Raw genomic sequence first — 21700 nt, 5'->3', positions numbered from 1 at the left:
CGCCTGAGTGAAGGTCTCGAATCCCAACTCGGTCAGTGATAACTCAACCGAATGAAGGTTTACTCGACTGGTCGAGTTAAGTTGCAACTGTGCGCAGGTTAAGTCGACCGAATGCAGGCTAACTCGATTTATTCCAGGGTGGTATGACATCAGTACAAAAAAAAGGTAGAATTTATTTTGGTTCGTATACGGTTCTGATCAGGTTGAAGATCAGAACCGTAGATCTGAAGTATGAACTGATCACTTTACTATTGGAAGGAAGTTTTTTACGGGAAGAATTTGAATGCATTGGATGACTGGGCTAGTAGCTACCTGGCGTGGCCAACGTAGATACTGAATAACACGGGAGAAGTTAAGTGCTTTGGAGGGCTGTGCTACTAGATACCAGGCACGACCTAAATGGAGACTGGAGTGGAGTCGGAGACGCGCAGAGCAAGCGCCGTATCTTCGTCCACGTCGCTGTCGATGTCGGTAGGAATATTGACGGGCTCTGGGAGCTGGATCCGCTCGCGAGTAAGTCTGCGGGCACGGGCGCGGGGCACGTCGCCAATTCGGCGAACGTACTCGGCTGCTATCGTCTTGATGACGGTCACAAATGTGGCCATCGAAGGGTGCGGAGTAGGAAACCTACTGTTTAGCTCTCTATTGAGACGTCCGAGCGGGTTGTTGGTCCTCGCAACGAGCTCGTTGTCGAGACCAAACACGTTCCACACGTCAATTGTGTACTTCTCGAGCCACGTCCTCTCGAAATGGCCCCAAAATTCCTCCCATTTCGCAGTAGAGTACTCAGTTTTAGCTACAATGCAGCACTTCTTGATCTCTCGCCTCACCCACTTGATGTCTCTTTCTACTTGTTCATGGTCAATTACAGTCAGCGTGTCTAACACGCTGCGTGTCATCGCAATTATACACTCCTCATCAGTTATTTCATAGCGTTTCATTGCACGACGGAGTGCCTGTTTCATGTGGAACAAGCACCCCAAGACAATAGCGTTTGGGAACTGAGTCTGAAGGGCATTCATTAGCGCGGCTTCAAGTCGCACACAATCTCCGCCGGCTCGAGCTGCTGATCTGGCGCTTGGACAACAAAGTGGACCATGTCCCAATACGCGTCTTCAGTTTTTGCAGTGCTCAACACGTAAAATACTGGCACAAAAACACCCGAAGCGCGATCATGCACCATGAATATGACGCATTGTGCGTATTCCTGGGGTACACAACGAAACGTATCATCGACAAATAGCGTCGTTCCGTGGTAGCGTAGCAGGGATATCAGTGCTGGGTGAGCCCAGCCCAAAAGGCGCGTAGATTTAGTCACGTCCTCACGGTTTGCCGTCACACAGTGGAACTGGAAGAATGACACTTCCTCGTCGAGTGCAAGTGAGAGTGGTGGGATCTCAATGGATCCGTGTACGTTACCGGAGTAGTGTTGGTTCCTCACATGGTGAACACGTCGGATAACTTGGCTTTCTGACAACCCACGCACAACGTCAGGGTTGTTGCCACCGTAAAACCGACTGCGAAGCGTCTCCCACACTTGGCGGGCTGGCCACGCTACATTTTCAATCGCAAGAAGATCACTCTGTGCTTTCATTTCGTTCTCTACGTTTCTGATAGAGCTCGTAACGACATGGTCGTTGCACGTATGCGTTTTTACGGCAGTGTAGCCCATAGCAGCAATCGTGTACTCCATCTTCCCCTTACAGCCTTTTCGATACTTAGAGCAACGGTAGACAATCTTCCGCTGCGACGACCATGCACGCACGTACTTGTAGCCCTTGAAGTAGCAAGTCGTTCGCTCTGCACGTCTCGGCCCCACGCCGGCGCTGTTGCTGGGCCCACTCATGACTTGAGCACTGGGCTGCAGGCCCGTCTCGGCGACACCACTTTCCTGCGCGCCCTCATCCCTGCCGACCTCCTCCACTCCGTCATACAGTCGCTGCCCCGCCGCATCACCACTTGTCTCCTCTTGGACACCCGCGTCTGCACCTTGATGCATCTTCCCGAATGAGCGTTCCTCATCACTTCGCCACGGTTCTTTAGATTCTTGCTCTGATCATTAATGAGACAAACATCAGACCAGAAATCAGGCCAGTTCCGTATACGAACCAATTTAGAGCTAACCAAAAAAACTCTACTGATTTACATCAAACCGACGTGGTGGAGCTCACGATAGATCGAGGGAGGAACAATAGGTGATAGCACTTGGATAACTGCGGTAGCCTAGCGGTGCTGCTTAAATGTAGCCTTAACGTTTTGACGGTACGCAACTCTCTTGAATCGCGACGGCGGATGTCGGTAAGCAATTAGTGATTTGACTTAGGGCTGTCCAATTAGCTTTGGTACGGTTCATGGGAGATGTTGGAAGAAGCAGCGGGAGATGAAAGCTCGCTTTCGCTTTGGATACCTACGGGTTTGGTCGAGTTGGGGCGAAGCCCAACTTGTCATGATTTAGTAAGAAACCGTCGCACAACGCCTTTATCATAAAACGTGGCAACAACAGAAGCGAGCCTGTCTAATCAACAAGCCACTATCGCGCTCAAACAAATATCGTAACGCAGGTCATCTTAGGTGCTGAACACTAAATGCCAATTAACATCGCTAGCATGACGAGCCTGCTCTGTGGAGACCCCATCTAGTGGACCAGAGTGAACTATGCTCCATCGATAAAGTCATTATTCTTAAGTTGGGCAGGCAAAGACCTGTCCTGGTCATAAGTCTCGATGTTAAGATTTTCATCCTATCTTACTACAATACGTTAGTTGAGCAAAGTCTACAATTCTAAGGCTCTCGTCATTCGTGACGTCGACCGCTTAAACGCGGAGAAGGAAGCCCAAACAAAATCGAAGGCGAGCAAGTTGCCTCTGTTTCTGTTCCTCTGCGCAGGCTAAAATTGTTTGGCACTCCATTATGAGCAGTAGTGGATACAGACGTTCTTGGGCTGAGAGAATAGGGTACTTTTAAATGGTGCTCAGTATCAAAGCTTTGCCTTTTCAAATTCTCGACAGTTTGGTTCATTGGGACCATCGCAAACGCTCCCTTACGTAGATCGGAGTAAGAGCTGCCTCTAACACCAATGGCGCTAGAGTTTAGCACGGCTGCAATAGGAAACGGTGTGTGCTCATGATACAGGGGTCGAAAGCTGTCCACGCTACCGTCTCAATAGGCGGAGAAAAATCAGTGTGTGGCTAAGCGATAAAAGTAGACATTTCAATCGTGCTCCCCACGGCTGGTGTGGCCCAGTTATGGTTACAGGGGGTATTTCCATCTTCAATACAGTTGGTCTCTCTCTAAACCCCACTGTCACCAAAGGGTGCACCCTCCCCAAAGCCATGTGTGCTGTCGTATCAGTTGGCACGGGTGTTTGCAACGTCATCTCACAGCCCGAAAAAGGCTGGCGACGGATTCGCTGGTTTTACGCGCTCGCTTACTCCTAAGCTTATCGCCGTACCCAGGTCCGATACCGAGTGCTGATCTTGCTACGACCACATGCGAGCACACACCAAACTTTAAATGAATACCACAGCCACACTTGTTGTTCTCAGCATCGACGAGCCATGCATCTTGTGGCATATTGACACGATGTGCACGGCGGGTAGACCATTTTACTCTGTCACGATACAGTCGAGACGCCTTGCTTTTTTTCGCCTTCTCTAAACCCAAACCTAGTACGAATGATCTTCTTCGTTTTCAACCACATTGTTTGCTAGGCGTCGCATTGTTCCCATCGCAGTGGCGTCAATATGCACCTCCAGAATATGCATCATCCGGACTTTTGTCTCGTCTTTCGTACGATCCACAAGCACAGCCTTTCAGCATCCATTTTGCTGCCTCCTTGATCTCGCCGTTTGGAGTCGCGATGGATGTTGTCGGTGACGGCATATCGGACCCCACATCCTCAGCCAACCTGATCACACTTCGCAAAAGTGCGCACATCTTACTCGTTTTGAGGTGAGCATGCCTCTTTACAGTTGCGTAGAATATCTCACATGGATTAATTGTTGTAGCGTAACTTGAAGGGGAATCGAAAATCTGCCATCTCCAGTATCTGCCTTCCGTCAACTGCTCTTCAAAGTATTTGCAAATGCACTTAGACATGGATCAGACCTCCAACCCGAAATTACTCGACCCTTCACTGCGCAATACTCAGTGTAACTTGTCGCGTAATGCATATCCATTATACCAGTGAAAACAGCGACCCCTGGCCCAGTTTCGAGATGCCTTGTTCTTTTGTGAACGTTGTAAAAACCGCTAAAGCACATCAAATATTTTCTGTCACTAAATGCAGCTACGGTTCGAAGTGCATTAAATTGAGCGTCCTCCGCATCGCCTAAGATGACTTCAACCCGAAGGGTGGTCTGGAAAAGTCTTTTATACATTCTGACGACGTTGTCAAAGGCTATTTCATACCCTCTATGGGTTTGAGCACTGATAATCACAATTGCGGCAAGGTGATAAACCCTTAATCGATCCGTGAGCCCACACGAGACAGCAGGATAACCTAGGTCGCTCAGTTTAAAGGTCGCGTCAGTGTGGAACAGGCGAAAATGCTAGCTTCCGTGAAGCTGCTTTACTTTTGTTAGCAAATTTGCTATTGTCACACCCAAAACGATTGGGTCTTCTTCACTGCCCTTCTCGATCCATGGATATCCATCAACATCATCTACAGGCCCGAAAAGCAATGCCTTGTCACAGTCGATGCCTTCAAAATAAGGATACTCTTCTGTCAGTTTCTTCACGGCTTCCCGTGTATTCCAAGATAAGTATTTCTTTCAGAGTCTTTTTACACAGTCTGACACCTGTTGTCGCGGTGGTAACCACAGCGGAGGTAGTGCAACATCAGTTGTACGACGAAGGTTACTCCAAATATCGCGTGGTCGTACTGCGCACGAATCCATTCTAGTAATAAATTCTTTCACTTCATGTTTATTCGATATACGGTGTTGTCCAGCGCATTCTTCCTCCCCTTTAAACTGTTTTTGTTGTCGCTACAGCTGACACGCCACGCGGGTCTAGATGTACATTTCCAGAACTATCACTGCACGCCACACTGCGTACCTTCATTCATGTCTTCCTTGCTTGTACATGTCGGGCTGATACACTCCAGTCGTCTCTCAAGCATAGCGTGGTCGGCGTTATACATCTTACAGTTCATCTCGCGCTTTACCTATGCCGGGTCACCAGAAATCTGATGCTCGTTGCTTGACAAAGTCTGCGCTCGTCGGATGCTCCGCCAAAAGTGCCCACGAAATGGCGTGGCATTTTTCGGGCTTCGCACTCGGTGCTAGTAGGATAAGCACAGGTGCCAGTGAGGTGAATGCACGGTGTGCCGGGGTCAACTGGAGTAAAAACAGCTTATGGCGAGCAGCTGGTTGTACACGAGTGCGTCCGCTCCAACCAATCAAACTGCAGGCTAAGTCGACCAATCGAGCAAAGATGCACACTGCTGGTGCTGGTTTACTCGACTGGTCGAGTTATTGTGCATGTGGTCGAGTTAATAATATTGTGCATGTAGCTCGCAAATGCGTTGCTATTTGAAAAAAAAGCATGCCAATCATACAGTACCGTAAATACACGTCATGTTTTTGGTACTACTATTACCGTTATTACTAATACATGTACCACTTCGAAGGTTGAGTCCGTTGCGTACACATCTTTTGGCTAGTGTAAATCTTCTACTGGCGCCCCCAAAGCGAAATGATTTGTTTGCTAAAGCCGTTTTTATCTTGCTGGCAACCTAATATAGAGCCTACCCGCATCGCCCCTGTCCTACTAACCCTTTCGCGGCAAAAAGGCGCAGAAGTTGCACTTTTAGTGGTTTGTGCAAAGAGCAGTAGGAACCAGCCTCTTAAAAGGCGTATTATTCGCCCTTTAACGGAAGTTCAACTTTCTGTTGCGACATAGAGTTTACAGTACAATTCGTAATATTTTAAAATCAAATTCAAGAAGCAGATTGCATCGCCATCCTATCTTTAATGATTTGTTACAAGAGATAGTTTAAGAGGAGTACCGTGACTTTGAAAAAGAGCGAGAAATGCCCCCTTTAACTTCTTCTTGTAAACTAAAGTCTATACAAGAGGCGCGCGAAAGTGTTAATATGCGAAGTTTTGTCCTAAGCGAACCTCGAATACCGGTATGGCCAATGAATGCGCTTAAACTAAAACAGACGGCTGCACGTTAATGTGTCCTTCCGCAAGCTAATATAGGCAGCAGGTGGATAAAGAGGCAATTGGAAGAGCGACGGCATACAAATAGCTGGAGCTATTCAACCGAAATGCTATTAGAGAACTTCAGTTTCTGGAATAACTCAGGCTTTGGAATAAGAATTTTCCTCGTCCAGAAATATATTCCAGTGGAATAGCGAAGGGTCGCGTTATTCCACAGGAATAAAGTATTAGAATATCGATCGGTAATCTATCCGTCATTTATTCAGATTTTATCCAGATAATCGCTATTCCAAGCCTTGCGTTTCCAGACACTAAAGTTGTAACGGGGTACGTGGCCCTAAGTGTACCCTGGTTACATGAAGTGTGACACTCCACACTTCAGGAGTATGACACGTCATACTCCGAGATATTTGGTACAAGGTACCAAGGTCGTTCAAAGCCAACCATTGGTTAAATGACATTGCATTTCTATAGGTAACTAACAGTTTGTATTAAACCCAAACTTAACCTACCTATAAATATACTCAGTTTACAATCTACCTTATTTAGGTCACTTCGCTCTCTTTAATAAAAGAGGGGACCTGTGAACTGCCGTTCACTGAGAGTTTGTATACTCTCGGAAGATAACTTCCTCTTGCGCAAGGTGCTGTGTGACCCCGTCACACTTGGTAGCACTGTAGTCAATCCACGCCATCGCGGGTAGACTACCTGAACCTCCGAAGTTCGTTGCCATGGATAGGAACGACTTCTCCCATTTGAACGACTCTCAGTTCGAGTCGGTTCGGAAGATGGCAGGCATCTTCGGGATGGAGGCCCTGCAGAGCCTGATGGTGTCAACACCGGCTGAGCAGCTCGAGCGCGTCAATGCATTCGACGCGTACGAGCAGGGCCTCATCGCGCATGTGCGGGAGAACCTGCAGGCTCCGGCGGCGGAAGCAAATCCGCCTCACCCGAAGCCAATACGGCTGAAGGTAAAGCCGTATGAAGGGAAGGAAGGCGAGAACCTTCACTTCTGGGTCCGAGAAGTAGAGCTCGCGATGGACGCGGCTCTGATCTCGACCGAGCAACTGCGTGTTGCTTTTGCACTCTCCAACCTTAGCGGTCGTGCTAAGAGTTGGGTGTACACTCGGGAAGCAACATCCCCTGGATGTTTCACATCCTGGGCTCAGCTGTGCGAACAGCTCCGAGCCGCGTTCCTCCCGGCGAACTACGAGTACCGCCAGCGCTCGCGCTTCCTCGCGTGTAAACAAGAAAGGCGCGAACTGCACGAGTATGTGCAAGAGATACGGGAGCTCACGGCGTCCCTAGTGGGAAACCCACTCAATGAACACATCAAGATGACTGTGTTCATGGACGGCCTTCGAGTGGGCCCCGCACGCACTCAGCTGTTCCGGGTGCAGGCAAGCACCCTTGAAGAGGCGATTCAAGTGGCTCTTCAGGAGGAGTACAGCCATCGCCAGGCGCGTACGCCGGCCTCAGCGTGGCCTGGGAGTTCCTTGTCGGCTCCCGGTCGAACAAGCCCCAACGAATTAGTTCCCATTGAACTCGGGTCCGCCGAACAGCGGGACATCCGCTGCTTCGGCTGTAGGAAGATGGGCCACTTCAAGCGCGACTATCCCGCGGAAAGACTCCGCAGACGGTCCTTCCCAAGCCCGTCCTCAAGGGTCGCTGGCAGAAGCCAGGATCCCGGGCACACGAAAGCGCAGGGAAACAGTAGGGGCGGGGCGCCCTACTGGGGAAGAACTAAATCTTCGTGATGGGTGCGCGGGTGGCGCGTACCACGGGGACTTAGCCCCTGAGAGTCCTTCGCACACTTGAATCGGCGAAGAGCAGCGGCGGGTTGCTCGTAGTACACGGATGTGTACGGGGATACGATCATCCCTTTAGAATCTTGATTGACTCTGGGGCGTCGAAGAATTTCGCACGCCGCCAGACGGTTGCTCGTAACAGCAACAAGTTGTCCGAAGCTTTGAGAGAAAGCAAGGGCAACGGGACGGTGTCAGTGCGACTGGCCGACGGGAAGGTCGTCACTGTCCCCAACGTCCAAGTGGATCTGGCTGTCAAGTTTGAAGACTTTGACAGCCTCGAACAGTTCAATGTTCTCGATATGGATCCATATGATATGATCCTGGGCATGCCCTGGCTTGAGAAGCACGAGCCCTGGATCGACTGGCGAGGCAAGGCAATCGGTGCCAGCTCCCCTGCGCAGTCCAACAGAGCATTGGTGAGTCATGTTCCCACCTCTGTCAGGACCCGGGGCGCCCGCGAGGGCTGCCAGGGTATCAAAGCATCCGGCAGATGCTTGGGAGTCGTCGACGTATATGACGACTCCAAGGATGTTTTTATGTTGGCCGCGCCCAGAAGAGGCGTCGGCCAAGTGGGTAACTTAGGTCCACAGGCGGGTAACTTAGTTCCGCAGACAGCTGCAGCTGTCATGAACACTGAGAACAGCGTGTTCAGAGTGGGTAACAGAGTTCCACTCACGGTCGCCCAGACCTTAACTGAAGAGGAAGACGTCGGATACGCTTCCTGTGTGGGTAACAGAGTTCCACTCACGGTCGCCCAGACCTTAACTGAAGAGGAAGACGTCGGATACGCTTCCTGTGTGGGTAACACAGTGCCACACGCGGTCGCCCAGACCTTAACTGAAGAGGAAGGCGTTGAACACGCTTCCTGTGTGGGTACAACAGTATCACACAAGGCCACGAGTGCCTCGGATGTCGTAGCGACGACATCCCTAGACGTGGGCAGCAAAGCTCCCCGTCACAGACGCCGTCGGCAAAGACACCGCCGCCGCCTCAAGTCGGATCCGAACTTCGTTCCGATCGACGTCGCTTCAAGCGACTCGGAGTCCAGGGCCCAGGCTCCCCCGACAAGGCCGGTGGAAGAGTGTTATCACATCTTCGATGGCGAGACAGGTTTACCCGTCAAGGCATCTGGTGTCCACTTGGAACCGTTGCCAGAGGCTGCGGAGATACTGAACCTCGAGAAAATGACGGCTGAGTCTTTCCTGGCCAACCTCAAGGCTGGAGAGATTGCTGAGATGGTACTCATGAGACCTGAGACCTCTCAGGAGGAGCTGAACTCCTCCTCTGTCTTGGACGAGAACGTCCTGGAAGACCTGAAAAAGCAGCGTCAGGCGCGCTTGGGTTCTGAGATTCTCAAGAACCCCAAGGATCCGGTGTATCCTTTAGTGACGGAGTATGCGGACGTGGTGAACAAACACCCACCGACCCAACTCCCACCGGATCGAGGCGTACGGCACGAGATTGATCTCGTGCCCGGCACAAAGTATTGTGTCACGAGGCAATGGCCTCTCCCGCGCGAGCAGTGCGAGGTCATTGATGCCTTCTTCGCCGCGAAAGCGAAGGCAGGCATGGTGCGGGAATCGAAATCCCCGCACTCGACGCCGACTTTCTGCGTTCGGCAGCCGAACGGAAAGTGGCGTCTGGTTCACGCTTATAACAAGCTGAACAACGCAACGGTGCCGGCCCAAACACCGATCCCACGAAAGGATGTGTTGTTGAACAACATGGCCGGGAGCGTACTGTACAGTGCGCTGGATTTGGTAGACGGATACTACCAAATCCTGATGCGAGAGAGTGACATCCCGCTCACCGCGGTAAGCACTCCAAGCGGCATGCTTTGGGAGTGGCTCGTCATGCCGCAGGGCTTGTCTAACGCCCCGGCGACGTTCAATCGCCTGGTGACGCAATTGTTCCGCCCTTTGCGTACCTTCGTACAGACGTACTTCGACGACATATTCGTCCATAGCCGTGCCGAGGGAGGCAAGACGGCCATGGAGGTGCATCTAGGACACCTCCGTCGAGTGTTGGACGTGATGCGAGCGAACAAGCTCTACGCCAACATCGACAAGTGCGTTTTCGCGTCACCAGAGATTAAAGCTCTCGGTTGCTTCGTCAGCAACGTGGGCGTTCGGGCTGACCCAGACAAGGTCAAGGCCATAGCAGCATGGCCGACGCCCCGATCCCAGAAGGATCTTCGAAAGTGGTTGGGCTTGGCCAACTACCTTCACAAGTACAGCGCTGGGTACGCGGGCTTCGCTAAGCCCTTGTCGAGCCTCCTGCAGAAGGACGTCGAATGGCGCTGGGAACAAGAGCACCAGGATGGTTTTGACAGCATCAAGGCCAGTCTCCAAGAGGCCCCTGTCCTGGCTCTGCCGGACGAGACGAAGCCGTTTAGCGTCGTCTGCGATGCCTCCGATTACGCCATCGGGTGTGCATTGCTGCAGGACGACACGGCTGGACAGGAACGAGTCATCTCGTTCCAGTCCCGGCAGCTCAAAGCCGCCGAGCGGAGCTACCCTGTCCATGACAAGGAGCTCCTGGCAATGAAATATGCCCTTGTGAAGTTCCGTGTTCACCTTCTGGGCTCTAGGCCCTTTGTGATCTACACAGACCACGCGTCCTTGAGGACGGCGACTAACTCGCCTCACCTCTCCCAAAGGATGGCGATGTGGCTGTCCTTCTTCGCGGAATACAACTTCCGCGTCGAATACAAGCCGGGCAAGCTCAACGTGCTTGCGGACGCCCTCTCTCGGCGTCCCGACTATGAGTTGGCCCACATCACGCGGGTGACAACGGATCTATATGATCGGATACGCATGGCGTATCGGGACGATGAGGCTGTCGCGCCTATCGTCAAGTTCCTTAAGGCCGGAACGAGCGCGAAGTCCGACTGGCTCTCGTCGCGACAGCGCTCACGGCTCCACCGATATGAGTTGAAGGAGGGCCTCCTCTATTATCGGGTGGAGCCCACTGATCCTCCACGTGTGGTTGTACCCAACGACGAGGATCTGAGGTTCGACATCCTCGCGGAGGCGCATGACGCGCCCTCCAGCGGCCACTTGGGCCGCGAGAAGACCTTTCTGTCGGTCTCTCAGTCTTTCTGGTGGACCCACATGTACAAGTGGGTCGCCCGGTACGTCAAGACATGTGAAACATGTCAGCGGGTCAAACCCGCAGGGAACTCTTCGGCTCCACTCCAGAGCCTGCCCGTACCGGCTGATTGTTGGAAGTCGATGAGTCTTGACTTCATCTTTGGGCTTCCCGCCGACGGACACGGCAACACCGGAATTTTGGTGTTCGTGTGTCGGCTGAGCAAGATGATACATCTTGCTCCAGTTCCCGTCACTGTAACGGGCGAACAAACCGCAAGGTTGTTCGTCGATGGCGTGTTCCGCTATCACGGTCTCCCGGAGACGATTGTCTCGGACCGAGACCCGCGGTTCACTGCTGCGTTTTGGAAAACGCTGTTCCCTTTACTGGGAACTCGTCTGCAGATGTCCACTGCGGATCATCCGCAGACAGACGGCCAAACAGAGCGCGTCAATCGAGTGCTCGAGGACATGTGTGCGCGGCAGCGCCACGTACGTGGTCGTCGCAGCTTCCAGTTGTTGAGTTTGCGCTCGACAACGCGGTGCACGCGTCCACGTGGTTCACGCCGTTCTACTTGAACGGCTTCCGCCACCCCAGAGTGCCTCTCACTCTTCGAGGAGACACTGACTCCTCTATTCTAAGTGGGGGAGAGGCTCGGAAAGCCCTTTCCTCCCAGGTCTCGGATGTGAGGCCAGTTTCGCTGCGGAAACAGGTGGAATCCTTTATGGATACCAAGCTGAACATTGTCAGCAGAGTCCGCGATGCCATGGCAGCGGCCCAAGATAAACAAAAGGAGTACTCAGACAAACAAGGAAGAGGAAACTTAAGTATATTTGAGGTTGGTGACTTAGTGTTGCTAGACACGAGGAACCTACCTCTAGACACTGTTAGCTCTGTCGGCAGCAACAAACTGAAGCACCGCTTCATCGGACCTTTTGCAGTCCTGGCCAGACATGGTGCGTCGTACACCATCGACCTTCCAAAGTCAATGACGACGCACCCGACGTTCTATGTCGGACGTCTTAAGCGGTACTTTGACCCGCAGGGGGTTGCTGACTCGCAGATCCCCCTTGACCCAGCTCCTCGAAGCGAGGGCCGGTCACAGTCGTCGACGAGGGCGTCGGAGCAGGCACCCAAGCCTCGGTCGGGACGGCAAGGCTGCGGTCAAGACCGTACGCCGGAGGGGCTCCATACGAACGGACCCCGGCGCCATACGCCGAGTACGCTGGATACGCCGGGTACGCACCATACGCGTACGTCTGGGAGTGTGCCGCAGGCGGCTCCGGACGTGGCAACAAAGCCTCGATCCGTCGGATCATGCGAAAGGCCTCGTCCAGATCGGACGAAGAGGCCCGGCGATCCACCCGCAGGTGCAGGCTCGCGACCTCTCGCTCCACCAGGTCCAGGCGGCCCGCAAGACGAGCGAGCTCGCCCTGATTTCCGGCCTGGGCGGCAGCATTACCCCCAGTCCCAAGGCCAAGTGCAATCTGAACCACGAGGACACGTTGACGGAGGCGGTCAACCTCAGGGTCCTGTGTCGGACCCGCAGTCGGAGCACTCGGACGAGAGTGGCTCTCGGGAGGCGCCGAGTACTCGTACTCGTACGAGGGCACCTCCGCCCCTGCTTGACCGGAATGGAGAAGCCCACTTCCATGTGGAGCGGATCCTCCAGGAGCAACGGTGTCGCGGCAAGCGACAGCTCCTCGTGAAGTGGAGGGGTTATGCCCACTCCGAGAGCTCGTGGGAGCCGATTGAACGGCTCCTGATTGACTGCCCGAAGGCTGTCGCAATCTGGGAACAGAAGCGGCGGCAGCTTCATAAGTAGTCCGGGGCTTCTTGCCCGAACGGTCCACGTGGGACAGTTCTCGGGCATAACCCAGGGGTATCCCCAAACAGGATAGAGACCACCCCGGGTCTCGGGCTTCTTACGACAAGTCGTGAAGTCCTTAAGGGGAATGCGGTGTTGCGCGAGAAGCACACACCGAGCAGCCTCCAAGTTGTCGACGAACAACTGTTCTTTCCGAACAAGGGCTCGTTCATAGATGCCCCTAGAAGTGTGGCCGCCCACAAGGCCACGAGGAGCGACGAGAAGCTCTAAGAAGAGGTCAGCCCCAGAGCTCTCCTCGGGAGGCCAATACCCTCTTGAGTTGATGGCAGCTCCCTGGCTGACGGGTGCCGCCACCGAACCCCCACGCACACGCTGGGCAGCTTGGAAATCCTCCTGCTGCTGGTCGAGGTCATTCGAGACCTCCCGGTGCTCAACAATGGCACCCTCCTCTTCCTCTTCTTCCTCCTTCTCCTCCTCTTCATCCGAGGAGCCGAAGAGACTCTGATAGGAGCGTCGAGTCTCCTTCTCCTCGCGGAGTGGAGACTTGGAGGCGGTACGCTTCTTTGAGGGCTTGGCGCCTTCGGCTTTAGAGGCCTTAGCGCGCGCAAGACCCTCGGCAAGCGAGAGACGTTTGCGAGGATTCTCTTCCTCATCGCCACCGGCTTTGGAAGCGCCCTTAGCCTTAACGGCCGGACTCTCAGAGCGCACAGAGGTCCTAGGACTGTGATCACCGCGATCACTAGCGGGCGACTGCACGCTGCCTTCTTTGTGCTCACTGGGCACTGGGCTGTGCCCTCCCACAGAGCCCGCAGGAGCATCCTGAGTGCTCTCGGACTCGGCATCGTCTTCACTGCCCGAGTTGAACTCGCGTTCTACGAACCGAGGGTTCGGACGGCTGTCTGAAGACGAGGGCGACGGACTGCGGCGCCTGCTTGCGCGCTTGTCCGCAGCCGCGTCACCCGAGGAACCGATCGCCTCGGAGGCCACCTGATTAGCCTCCTTTCGTGCAGAGCCTTTGCCGTGAGGCTTAGTGCTCTTGGCCTGCGCCTTACCGGCTGCACCCTTGGAGCGTGTCTTAGCACCACTCTTAGTAGTGCCACGAGGCATGTTAACGGTCGAAGTGGAGACCTAGACGAAAAGCGCACAGGTTGCTGCTCGAGGCTCTAACTGTGAAGTGAGCCTCCGCCGCGCTCGCGCGGCCAAGTCGATGGTTTTCGACTTTGAGAATGAGAGTTTGTGACGAACACCTCTTCATTCTGATTGGTCGGTAAACCGTACGTGGCCCTAAGTGTACCCTGGTTACATGAAGTGTGACACTCCACACTTCAGGAGTATGACACGAGATATTTGGTACAAGGTACCAAGGTCGTTCAAAGCCAACCATTGGTTAAATAACATTGCATTTCTATAGGTAACTAACAGTTTGTATTTAACCCAAACTTAACCTACCTATAAATATACTCAGTTTACAATCTACCTTATTTAGGTCACTTCGCTCTCTTTAATAAAAGAGGGGACCTGTGAACTGCCGTTCACTGAGAGTTTGTATACTCTAGGAAGATAACTTCCTCTTGCGCAAGGTGCTGTGTGACCCCGTCACAAAAGTTCTCTATTAACAGCTCTCATCAGCGGACCATTTTGAAATTAATGGAGGCAGGTCATTCACGAGCCGAACATTCAACCGGATCAGTTTGGGGTACTTTTTACTTTTTAGCACTATTGTACTCGTCAATGAACGTTGGAACAGATTATTTTAACATGCCATTTGAAAAGGCAAAACTTCTCGAGCTGGCACCAAAATAGAACAAGGAGCCTACGTAAATGTTCCTTAGCATCTCGTGCATCTAGTGAGCTATTTGCGTCCTTACTAACATGTCTGAGCCAAGCACCTCGCAGCAAGAGCTGGCACCAGGCCAGAAGGATTACGTAGTACGGTGCTTAGACTTCATGTTCAAAGCTAAGGAAGATGGCCTCTTCAGAGGGCAGCGAGCCCGGGACCTGGTTGCTGAGTGTCTACAGATAGCACACGGCACTGTTACGACTGTGACGAGCACCTACAGAGCCGACAATGAGACCAAGTTTGAGGTGCACATCAGCCATTTAGCGGTGCATGTTTCTTATCAGCTATACACGTTAACCTCTATTATTTTATATGTGAAATCAACGCGAAAGGAAGCGTGATTACGACCCAGCAGAGCGAAGGATAAGGTGCCTGTTTAAATAAATATTTGTTTTTTCCTTGCACTCAAATCGCTACAATCGTAATCGGATTTGCTGCTGCTCAGTTGCGTACTTTCTTGTACTTTCTTGCGCAAATCCATGTGGTTTTGGGAATTGCCCAATCAAATGACCGCCTCAAAGGCAACCCGTTTCCCGTAAATCTGGGGCATCTGGTAGAAATAGTCTTGTAGCGCAAAAACTACTGCGAATCAGCTAATTCTGACCACATTTTTGAAATCTACGCCCGATTTTACCCCTTATATCTAGCTGTTGCCATAGGACTTGGGTTGCTGAATCTTCATAACAGATGGCTACATTTTGGTCCAAGGACTTGTGACGAGTACAATTGTGAGATTTGCTACTAATCTTACCCGTAAACGTCGAACATGGGCGTTCGCTTATTAATAGGACAGGGGCCATGCGGTCAGGGGCTAATGGTAACCAAATATCATATGATATTTTTGATAGTAATAGTACTATTTTCGATATTAAATATTAATAGTAACTCATTTTTGCAAAAGCTAACATAATATTTTTATATTAGCTCGGAGAACTGAAAAATATTAGATACTACATGATATTTTATGATATTTTCCCACTTAAGTACGTTTCTTGCCAGCTTACCTCTGTGAACCGAGCGGAGCCAAATAACTTTTTCGATCAGGTTCTAGAAAAGCAGTAGGCTTTAAGACTGACGAGTATTTGCTCTAGTATTTCACTGTGACACAGACAAAGGCGATCGAGATGGAAAACTGCAAACGCTTGCAGCTGTTTAACGTTGATAGAGCGAAATCAAGACATTTGTTCTTGTTCTCTTCCGATCTCCTCGTCGACATCGTGCGTCTAATAAACCTGCTGCCTGTGGCGCTAGATTAATGCGCTCAGCAGTGCCAACACACAACGCCAACCTTGCCGTCACTCACAATTGTCCCGGTACTCACGGTTGATTAGTAATACTTCAGCTAGTCGAGCGTTAACGACATCTGATTAGTTAATGTAGCCCGATTACGCAATCATTGAAAAATATAATATCGTATTAACTAATATTAAGTTGATATTTAATAATATCATATTGTCTCAAAAGAAAATATTAGGTGATATTTTTTATATTAACTGGTCTACAGGTGATATTTTCACAATATTAACTTCACCGATTTTGGAGTTACCATTAACCCCTGCATGCGGTACATCTTCTTTTGTTTTCACCCCAGAAGGCGTGTGTTCGCACTCCGGTCTCTCCTGGTTCACGCTCACGCTGCACAGGTTTGCTGCCGTGGCATAATCCAAAACATGTACCGGTACATCTACATGTAGAGATGTAGTCTACTGTAGATTCTACAGAGATGTAATCTACTGTAGATTCTGTACATCTACGGAAAGCAAACAGTGCATGTACCACCGGTATTATTAATACATGTGTAGCCGATGTAATAATGCCTGGATCTTGATTCCTCCGGATAGTGATAAATAAATGGCTTCTTTCGGTATCACTACAAAGAGGATATTTTCCTTACCAGTATTATACATGTACAACCACCCCGCGAGGGAATTCAGAGTCTGAACATCAGGAAATTTTCCTCACGCCTGACTCTGAGCTTCAGACGGATGCTTTACTCTTGAGCTTTGTAAAAGAGAAAGCTTTTCGGATTCGGAAATCTGTCTTGCCTTTAATATTTTCAAAGCATCTGCAGACGAGCAATTCTACACCTGGTGTTCAACAGCAGGTGCAGATTCATTCAATAAAACACGCCAAAACAACGGCTCTTGCATCGAGCCGTTAAGTAAAAAAAAAAGGCAATCGGTGCTGTGCCCAATTGCAATTGTCGACTATACGTGTATAGTAAAATCTGAATTGTTTGGAGACGTTGCAAAACTTTTATCCGCATAATACTGGGTGTGCTTTGTATAGTTGGTCGGGTGCACAACCCAATTCCCATCACATGCTTCATGCGACGTTGCCCAACACCAGCACAGTTCATTCCAGAATCGGCTTGAGGAACGCTCAGGGTGTTTTTAAGTACGTAAACGAGTTCGAAACATGCGCACCAGCGTCTTCGTGGCATTGGTCGTGGCCACCTTCGTGGCGACCTGCATCAGCTTCACCAGCGCCAAGAATGTAGCCCAGATCCGAGACGTCGATGGCGGCAACAATGTACAGGAAACCCGCACACTGGCCGAGGCGGACGATTGGTGGCTAGCGTCTACCAACACCGAAGAAAGAAGCGGCGGGGCTGGTTTTTTCAGCAAACTTCGTGGAAAAGTGCATGCCAAGCAGTCCAGCGGCGTTATGACGACGCAAAAACTCAACGACCAGCAGGTTAAGACAATCACGAAAGAAGTGGCTACGACTGTGAAGAAGGACCGCAGAACTTGGCCCATGATCAAGAAAGGCTTGAAGATTCTGTACGGCGCCCTCCTCGCAGGTCTCATCATTGTGGGTGTGGAAGCTATGCTATCTTAAGAATACTAGTAACTTGCTAAAATGTTACACTCCCCGCTTGTCGGGTGGACGTTGCTGTGGTTTTTGTTGGGGCTTGTTGGATGGATTACGGCGCGTGAATGGTAAATCTTCTTGATGCGTGTGTTGTATACCAGTAGATGACAACGCTTGCTCAGCTTTATTATCGTTGGCAGCTCCAAAAAAAAAAACAATGTTCCCTCGTAAGAGTCTGCGTTGCCTATGACGCGGTATCCAATGTTTCTTAAATCCCTCTGCACTTGTTTGTGGGTCGCTAAGAAATCTGACGCATTAACAACAAGGAATGAAACTCCGTGTAGTACTACGTTGTATTACTAGTACTTTCGCTTACTGTATTGTACATGTTCACTCCGGTGTTGTTGTTGGTTATGCTCGAGTTTAGTCATGGTCAGCCAGGACTGTCATGGACTGTGAGCTTGACAGTGTCAACCTGGAAAGGTGAGAAAAAGAAGTGTCGAAAAGTACCTTATAACAGATTGTTCCTCTTTACAACGCTGGTGCACGGAGACGTTTACGAGAGTGATGTGCCTGAAGAAGACAGCCCACGAAGCCCGTCTTGACGTCGAAACGCATTGGTAGGTAGTAGCTTACAAAACGACTTAGGAAGGTCCATTTTAAACGCAGCCGCAAAGGTCATCTTCTGTGGATTTCTCGTATACCTAGAGCGCTTGTAGCAAACATGTACTGTGCAAATGAGTGTTGAATTTAAAACGTTTGTAAGAAAACCTACTAGCTTTATTTAGAGCTAGGTCATGCTGTCTATTGAAACAAACACTAACTCGAAACGAACACGGAGCTGTTAAGTTGTTTGGTACCTTAGAAACTTTAAAGTGGAGTGCCCTACTTTGAATAAGCTTTGGGGACTATAAGTCAACTACTGAAGTACCGGTAGTTTTATTTTGTCGCGCAAAGCGTTTTCATTGTGACTGGATTGCAGCGAAGCTTACCACTGCATGTGAAGTATTAATTGTATTTACAGCAAAGATGGAATGTCATTGCTCAGTGCCGGCAAAGCGCAAAAGGCGTTTCTAAGTTTGATTAACAATTTGGACCATGATCGGTATTATTATCTGTTCACTTCTTGACTGAGGTCACAACCCGTACGTGCAGATGTGTATAGTATTCGATTACGGAGGAGCTAAACGAGCATCAAATCCCGCTTGGTTTTCCTTTTAAAGCACTGGGAATTTCAATTTGGAGTCAGCGCATTCGAGCATTGAGTCGAGCTCAGTCAATACAAGAGATGCGTTTTCAAGTCTTCGCTGTTCTCGTATTTGTTGCCTTGGCTTCAAGCCTCGGCGTCGCTGAAAGGGGCGTTGAAGATGTCAACACCAAAGGTTTCTTTCGCAAGCGAAGTCGAAAGCTGACAGCAGATGAAGATTGGTTGCCAAGCGCTGAGAAGGAAGAGAGAGGGTTCTCCCTCGCATCACCGAGTAGACTTGTCAGCAAGTTAAAGGCCAAGACCAGCACGGTAAATTTCGCTGGTGCCAAGACCGGAAAGCTCTCGAATACGCAGATAAAAACGGTCTCAAGAGAAGTGGCGAAAGAAGTGAACAAGAACCCCAAGGCGTGGCCTACAATCAAGACAGGCTTGAAGATTCTGTTCGGCACTGCGCTTTTTGCACTGATCGCTGCTGGGGTCTACGCAATGATTCACTCCATGCGCAATTACACTTAGGTAGTTTGAACGACCTCGGCGAGGTTGTTCAAACGCTCGCGGTCAATCATTAAGTTGTCACAAGCTGACTTGTAGCCTGGGAAAACGATGAAGCGCGGAAAGCTAGCCAGGGTGGCCATACGACGTGTATTCTCTCCAAATACCATATCATGGTACTACAGTTAACTGTCATCTTCGAACAATATCGGTAACCCAGCGACAAGCTTCTCCGTGACCTTTGTCTTCGTCTATACTCCTACGTACTAGAAACAAGCCTGAAGTCTCGACAAGGTTCGTTGCCCGCAACTATGCCATCCACCATAATACATGTAGCTTCATCTGTTTTTTAAGCGTCATTTCCGTAAAATGTGAGCCTCTCGACGAGCGTGCCGCATAGGTGTTCCAAAATATTTACAAGAGCAGACTCGGGTTCAAGTTGTTAATTAAAGCTAAAAAGGCAAACAATCAATGGCACTTCGTGGAATCTGTCAATAAGATAACTAGGCCAGCTCCGTCATAAATAGAGAAAAACTACTGTCGTCCTCCAACGCTTTTTTGTCTTGTACTCAAGAATTCATTTTCATAAAACATAGGTACACTGTACCGGTACCTTTCCACCAATCACATGGTACCACTAGCGCAGCCAGTCACCATTTGCCATGTCGACCAAGGTCTTCAGCGGCTACCACGCCATCGCGTTGCCTCTGCCTCACAGCTCGTTCCATCGCTTCATCTACGCCAAGCAGCACGACGCAAAACCCGGTGCCAATGCTGAGTCCGTTCTAGCCACTGGCCGCACCGCGTACCTCGTGAACCTGCCTGCATATGCGTCTGAGCAATGGCTACGTGCGTGTCTGGAGTCTGTGGGCGCCATCCAGCACGTTGTGGCCGGATCGGGCGGTTTATTCGACGAGGAGGACGATGAAGAAGATGCTGCAACTGATTGCGTAGTCAATCGCACCGCTCACGTGGTATTTAAAGCCGAGGAATCGCTGGACAAGATGTTGCAGGCGGATGCTCTGGAGACGCCTGCACCACAAAAGCCCTGTGGCCTGCAAGGTGGAGTAAATAGTTGCCAAATCGAAGAGGACGATGATGTAATCATACTGACAATTGTGGTGATGTGTCAACAGCGTATGCGGCCAAGTACCGACGCAACCGTCCGGGTTTGTCGGTGATCAAGGAGACGGCGGACCGCTACATGGCGACGTTCGACGAGATGGAGGCGGAAGACTTGCGTCGTCGTGAGGAGCTAAAGAACGAGGTGGACGACGACGGATTCCAGACGGTAGTGAACACCAAGAAGCGCGGAATTGTGCAGACGGAGGAGGTGCTAGGCAGGCCAGCCAAGAAGCAGAAGAGCAAGGAGCTCGACAACTTTTACAGGTTCCAGACGCGCGAGAAGAAGCGAACCCGTACGTTTGAGTCATTTGCTGTGTTTATATCGAGATGATAACGTTATGTGCTTTTTTCAACTGATTAAACAGAACTCAAGACACTTCGTGAACGCTTCGAAGAAGACCGTCAATTGGTTGACAAGATGAAAAAAGCCAACAAGTTTAGACCCGAGTAAAAAGCCTTTTTCGCAACAAAGTGATTTTGTTTACGTAGACAGCTAATGTCCAGCTTGCAATTAATGTAGGTCGCTCTTTTTGCTTTTTAGACCTTGACCACGTTGTCGAAGAGCGGCACGTCGCCAGTCTCGGAGAAATACTCAAGGAATTCGCGCACCTTAGTGGGCCACTCGGTGCCCTTGACAAGCGTGAGACCGCGCAGACGACCGAACAGATCCAAGTCGTCGTAACTCAGCTCGGCGTTGACCGAGTGGCTCGAATGCAGCATTGGCTCGAGCTCCTTAAGCAACTGGTTGACCTGCTTGACGCTTTCCGGGGACTTAGCGAGGTTCTCGCTGAAGGATCCGAAGCTCTTCTCCTTCTTGTTCTTAAAGTAGTCGCGCGACTCCTTAAGCGTGAACTCAGGCAAAGGAGCAGCGTGGAAGCGCGGCAGCAAGAGCACTGTGAGGAGTGGCATGACGGTGTCGAACCACTTGGCCAGATCCTCGCGACCTGAGGTCGGTTTAAGGATAGCACCGTCGCCGTAGTGCTCGTCCACGTACTTAACGATGTCCCAGCTCTCTGGGAAGGGCTTCTCACCCACGGGCACGAAGATCGGAGCCTGTTTGGATCCCACAAGACCGACGGGCGTGGCCTCGTCGTGGCTGGCCAGGAACAGAACGTCGTACTTGACCTTCTTCAGACCGAGAGCCACGCGTGCACGGCAGCAGAATGGGCAGTGGTCGTAGATGTACAGCTGAGGCTGCGAGGACACGGCGGGGGTCGACATAGCAAGAGAGAGGATCTTGAAAGCACAAAGGATTCGAAAGTGATGACACTTATTACCGGTATACTGTACATTTAATTGCACCGTTTAAGTCGATACCTCCCAAAACAA

General features: G+C 50.9%; 4 protein-coding genes across 4 annotated transcripts; 3 read left to right on the top strand and 1 right to left on the bottom strand.

Annotated features, from left to right (window-relative positions):
- Positions 1-17151: 17151 nt before the first annotated feature.
- Positions 17152-17574, top strand: PITG_09224 (secreted RxLR effector peptide protein, putative; the record flags this gene model as incomplete). The annotated part of the gene is made up of 1 exon (XM_002903472.2): positions 17152-17574. One exon carries the CDS (start codon positions 17152-17154, stop codon positions 17572-17574), a length of 423 nt encoding a protein of 140 aa, XP_002903518.1.
- A 1261-nt stretch (positions 17575-18835) lies between these two features.
- Positions 18836-19270, top strand: PITG_09223 (secreted RxLR effector peptide protein, putative; the record flags this gene model as incomplete). The annotated part of the gene is made up of 1 exon (XM_002903471.2): positions 18836-19270. The coding sequence occupies one exon, from the start codon at positions 18836-18838 to the stop codon at positions 19268-19270; it is 435 nt and encodes a 144-aa protein (XP_002903517.1).
- Positions 19271-19908: 638 nt separating this feature from the next.
- Positions 19909-20822, top strand: PITG_09222 (uncharacterized protein; the record flags this gene model as incomplete). The annotated part of the gene is made up of 3 exons (XM_002903470.1): positions 19909-20308; positions 20383-20664; positions 20737-20822. 3 exons carry the CDS (start codon positions 19909-19911, stop codon positions 20820-20822), a joined length of 768 nt encoding a protein of 255 aa, XP_002903516.1.
- Positions 20823-20891: 69 nt separating this feature from the next.
- On the bottom strand, positions 20892-21613 carry PITG_09221 (glutaredoxin, putative; the record flags this gene model as incomplete). Its single annotated transcript, XM_002903469.1, has 1 exon — positions 20892-21613. One exon carries the CDS (start codon positions 21590-21592, stop codon positions 20909-20911), a length of 684 nt encoding a protein of 227 aa, XP_002903515.1.
- Positions 21614-21700: the final 87 nt, after the last annotated feature.

This window comes from Phytophthora infestans, genomic scaffold (assembly GCF_000142945.1).
Source record: "Phytophthora infestans T30-4 supercont1.14 genomic scaffold, whole genome shotgun sequence".
NCBI classification, from domain to species: Eukaryota; Oomycota; class Peronosporomycetes; order Peronosporales; family Peronosporaceae; genus Phytophthora; species Phytophthora infestans.
This window is presented reverse-complemented; position numbering and strand designations above follow the sequence as displayed.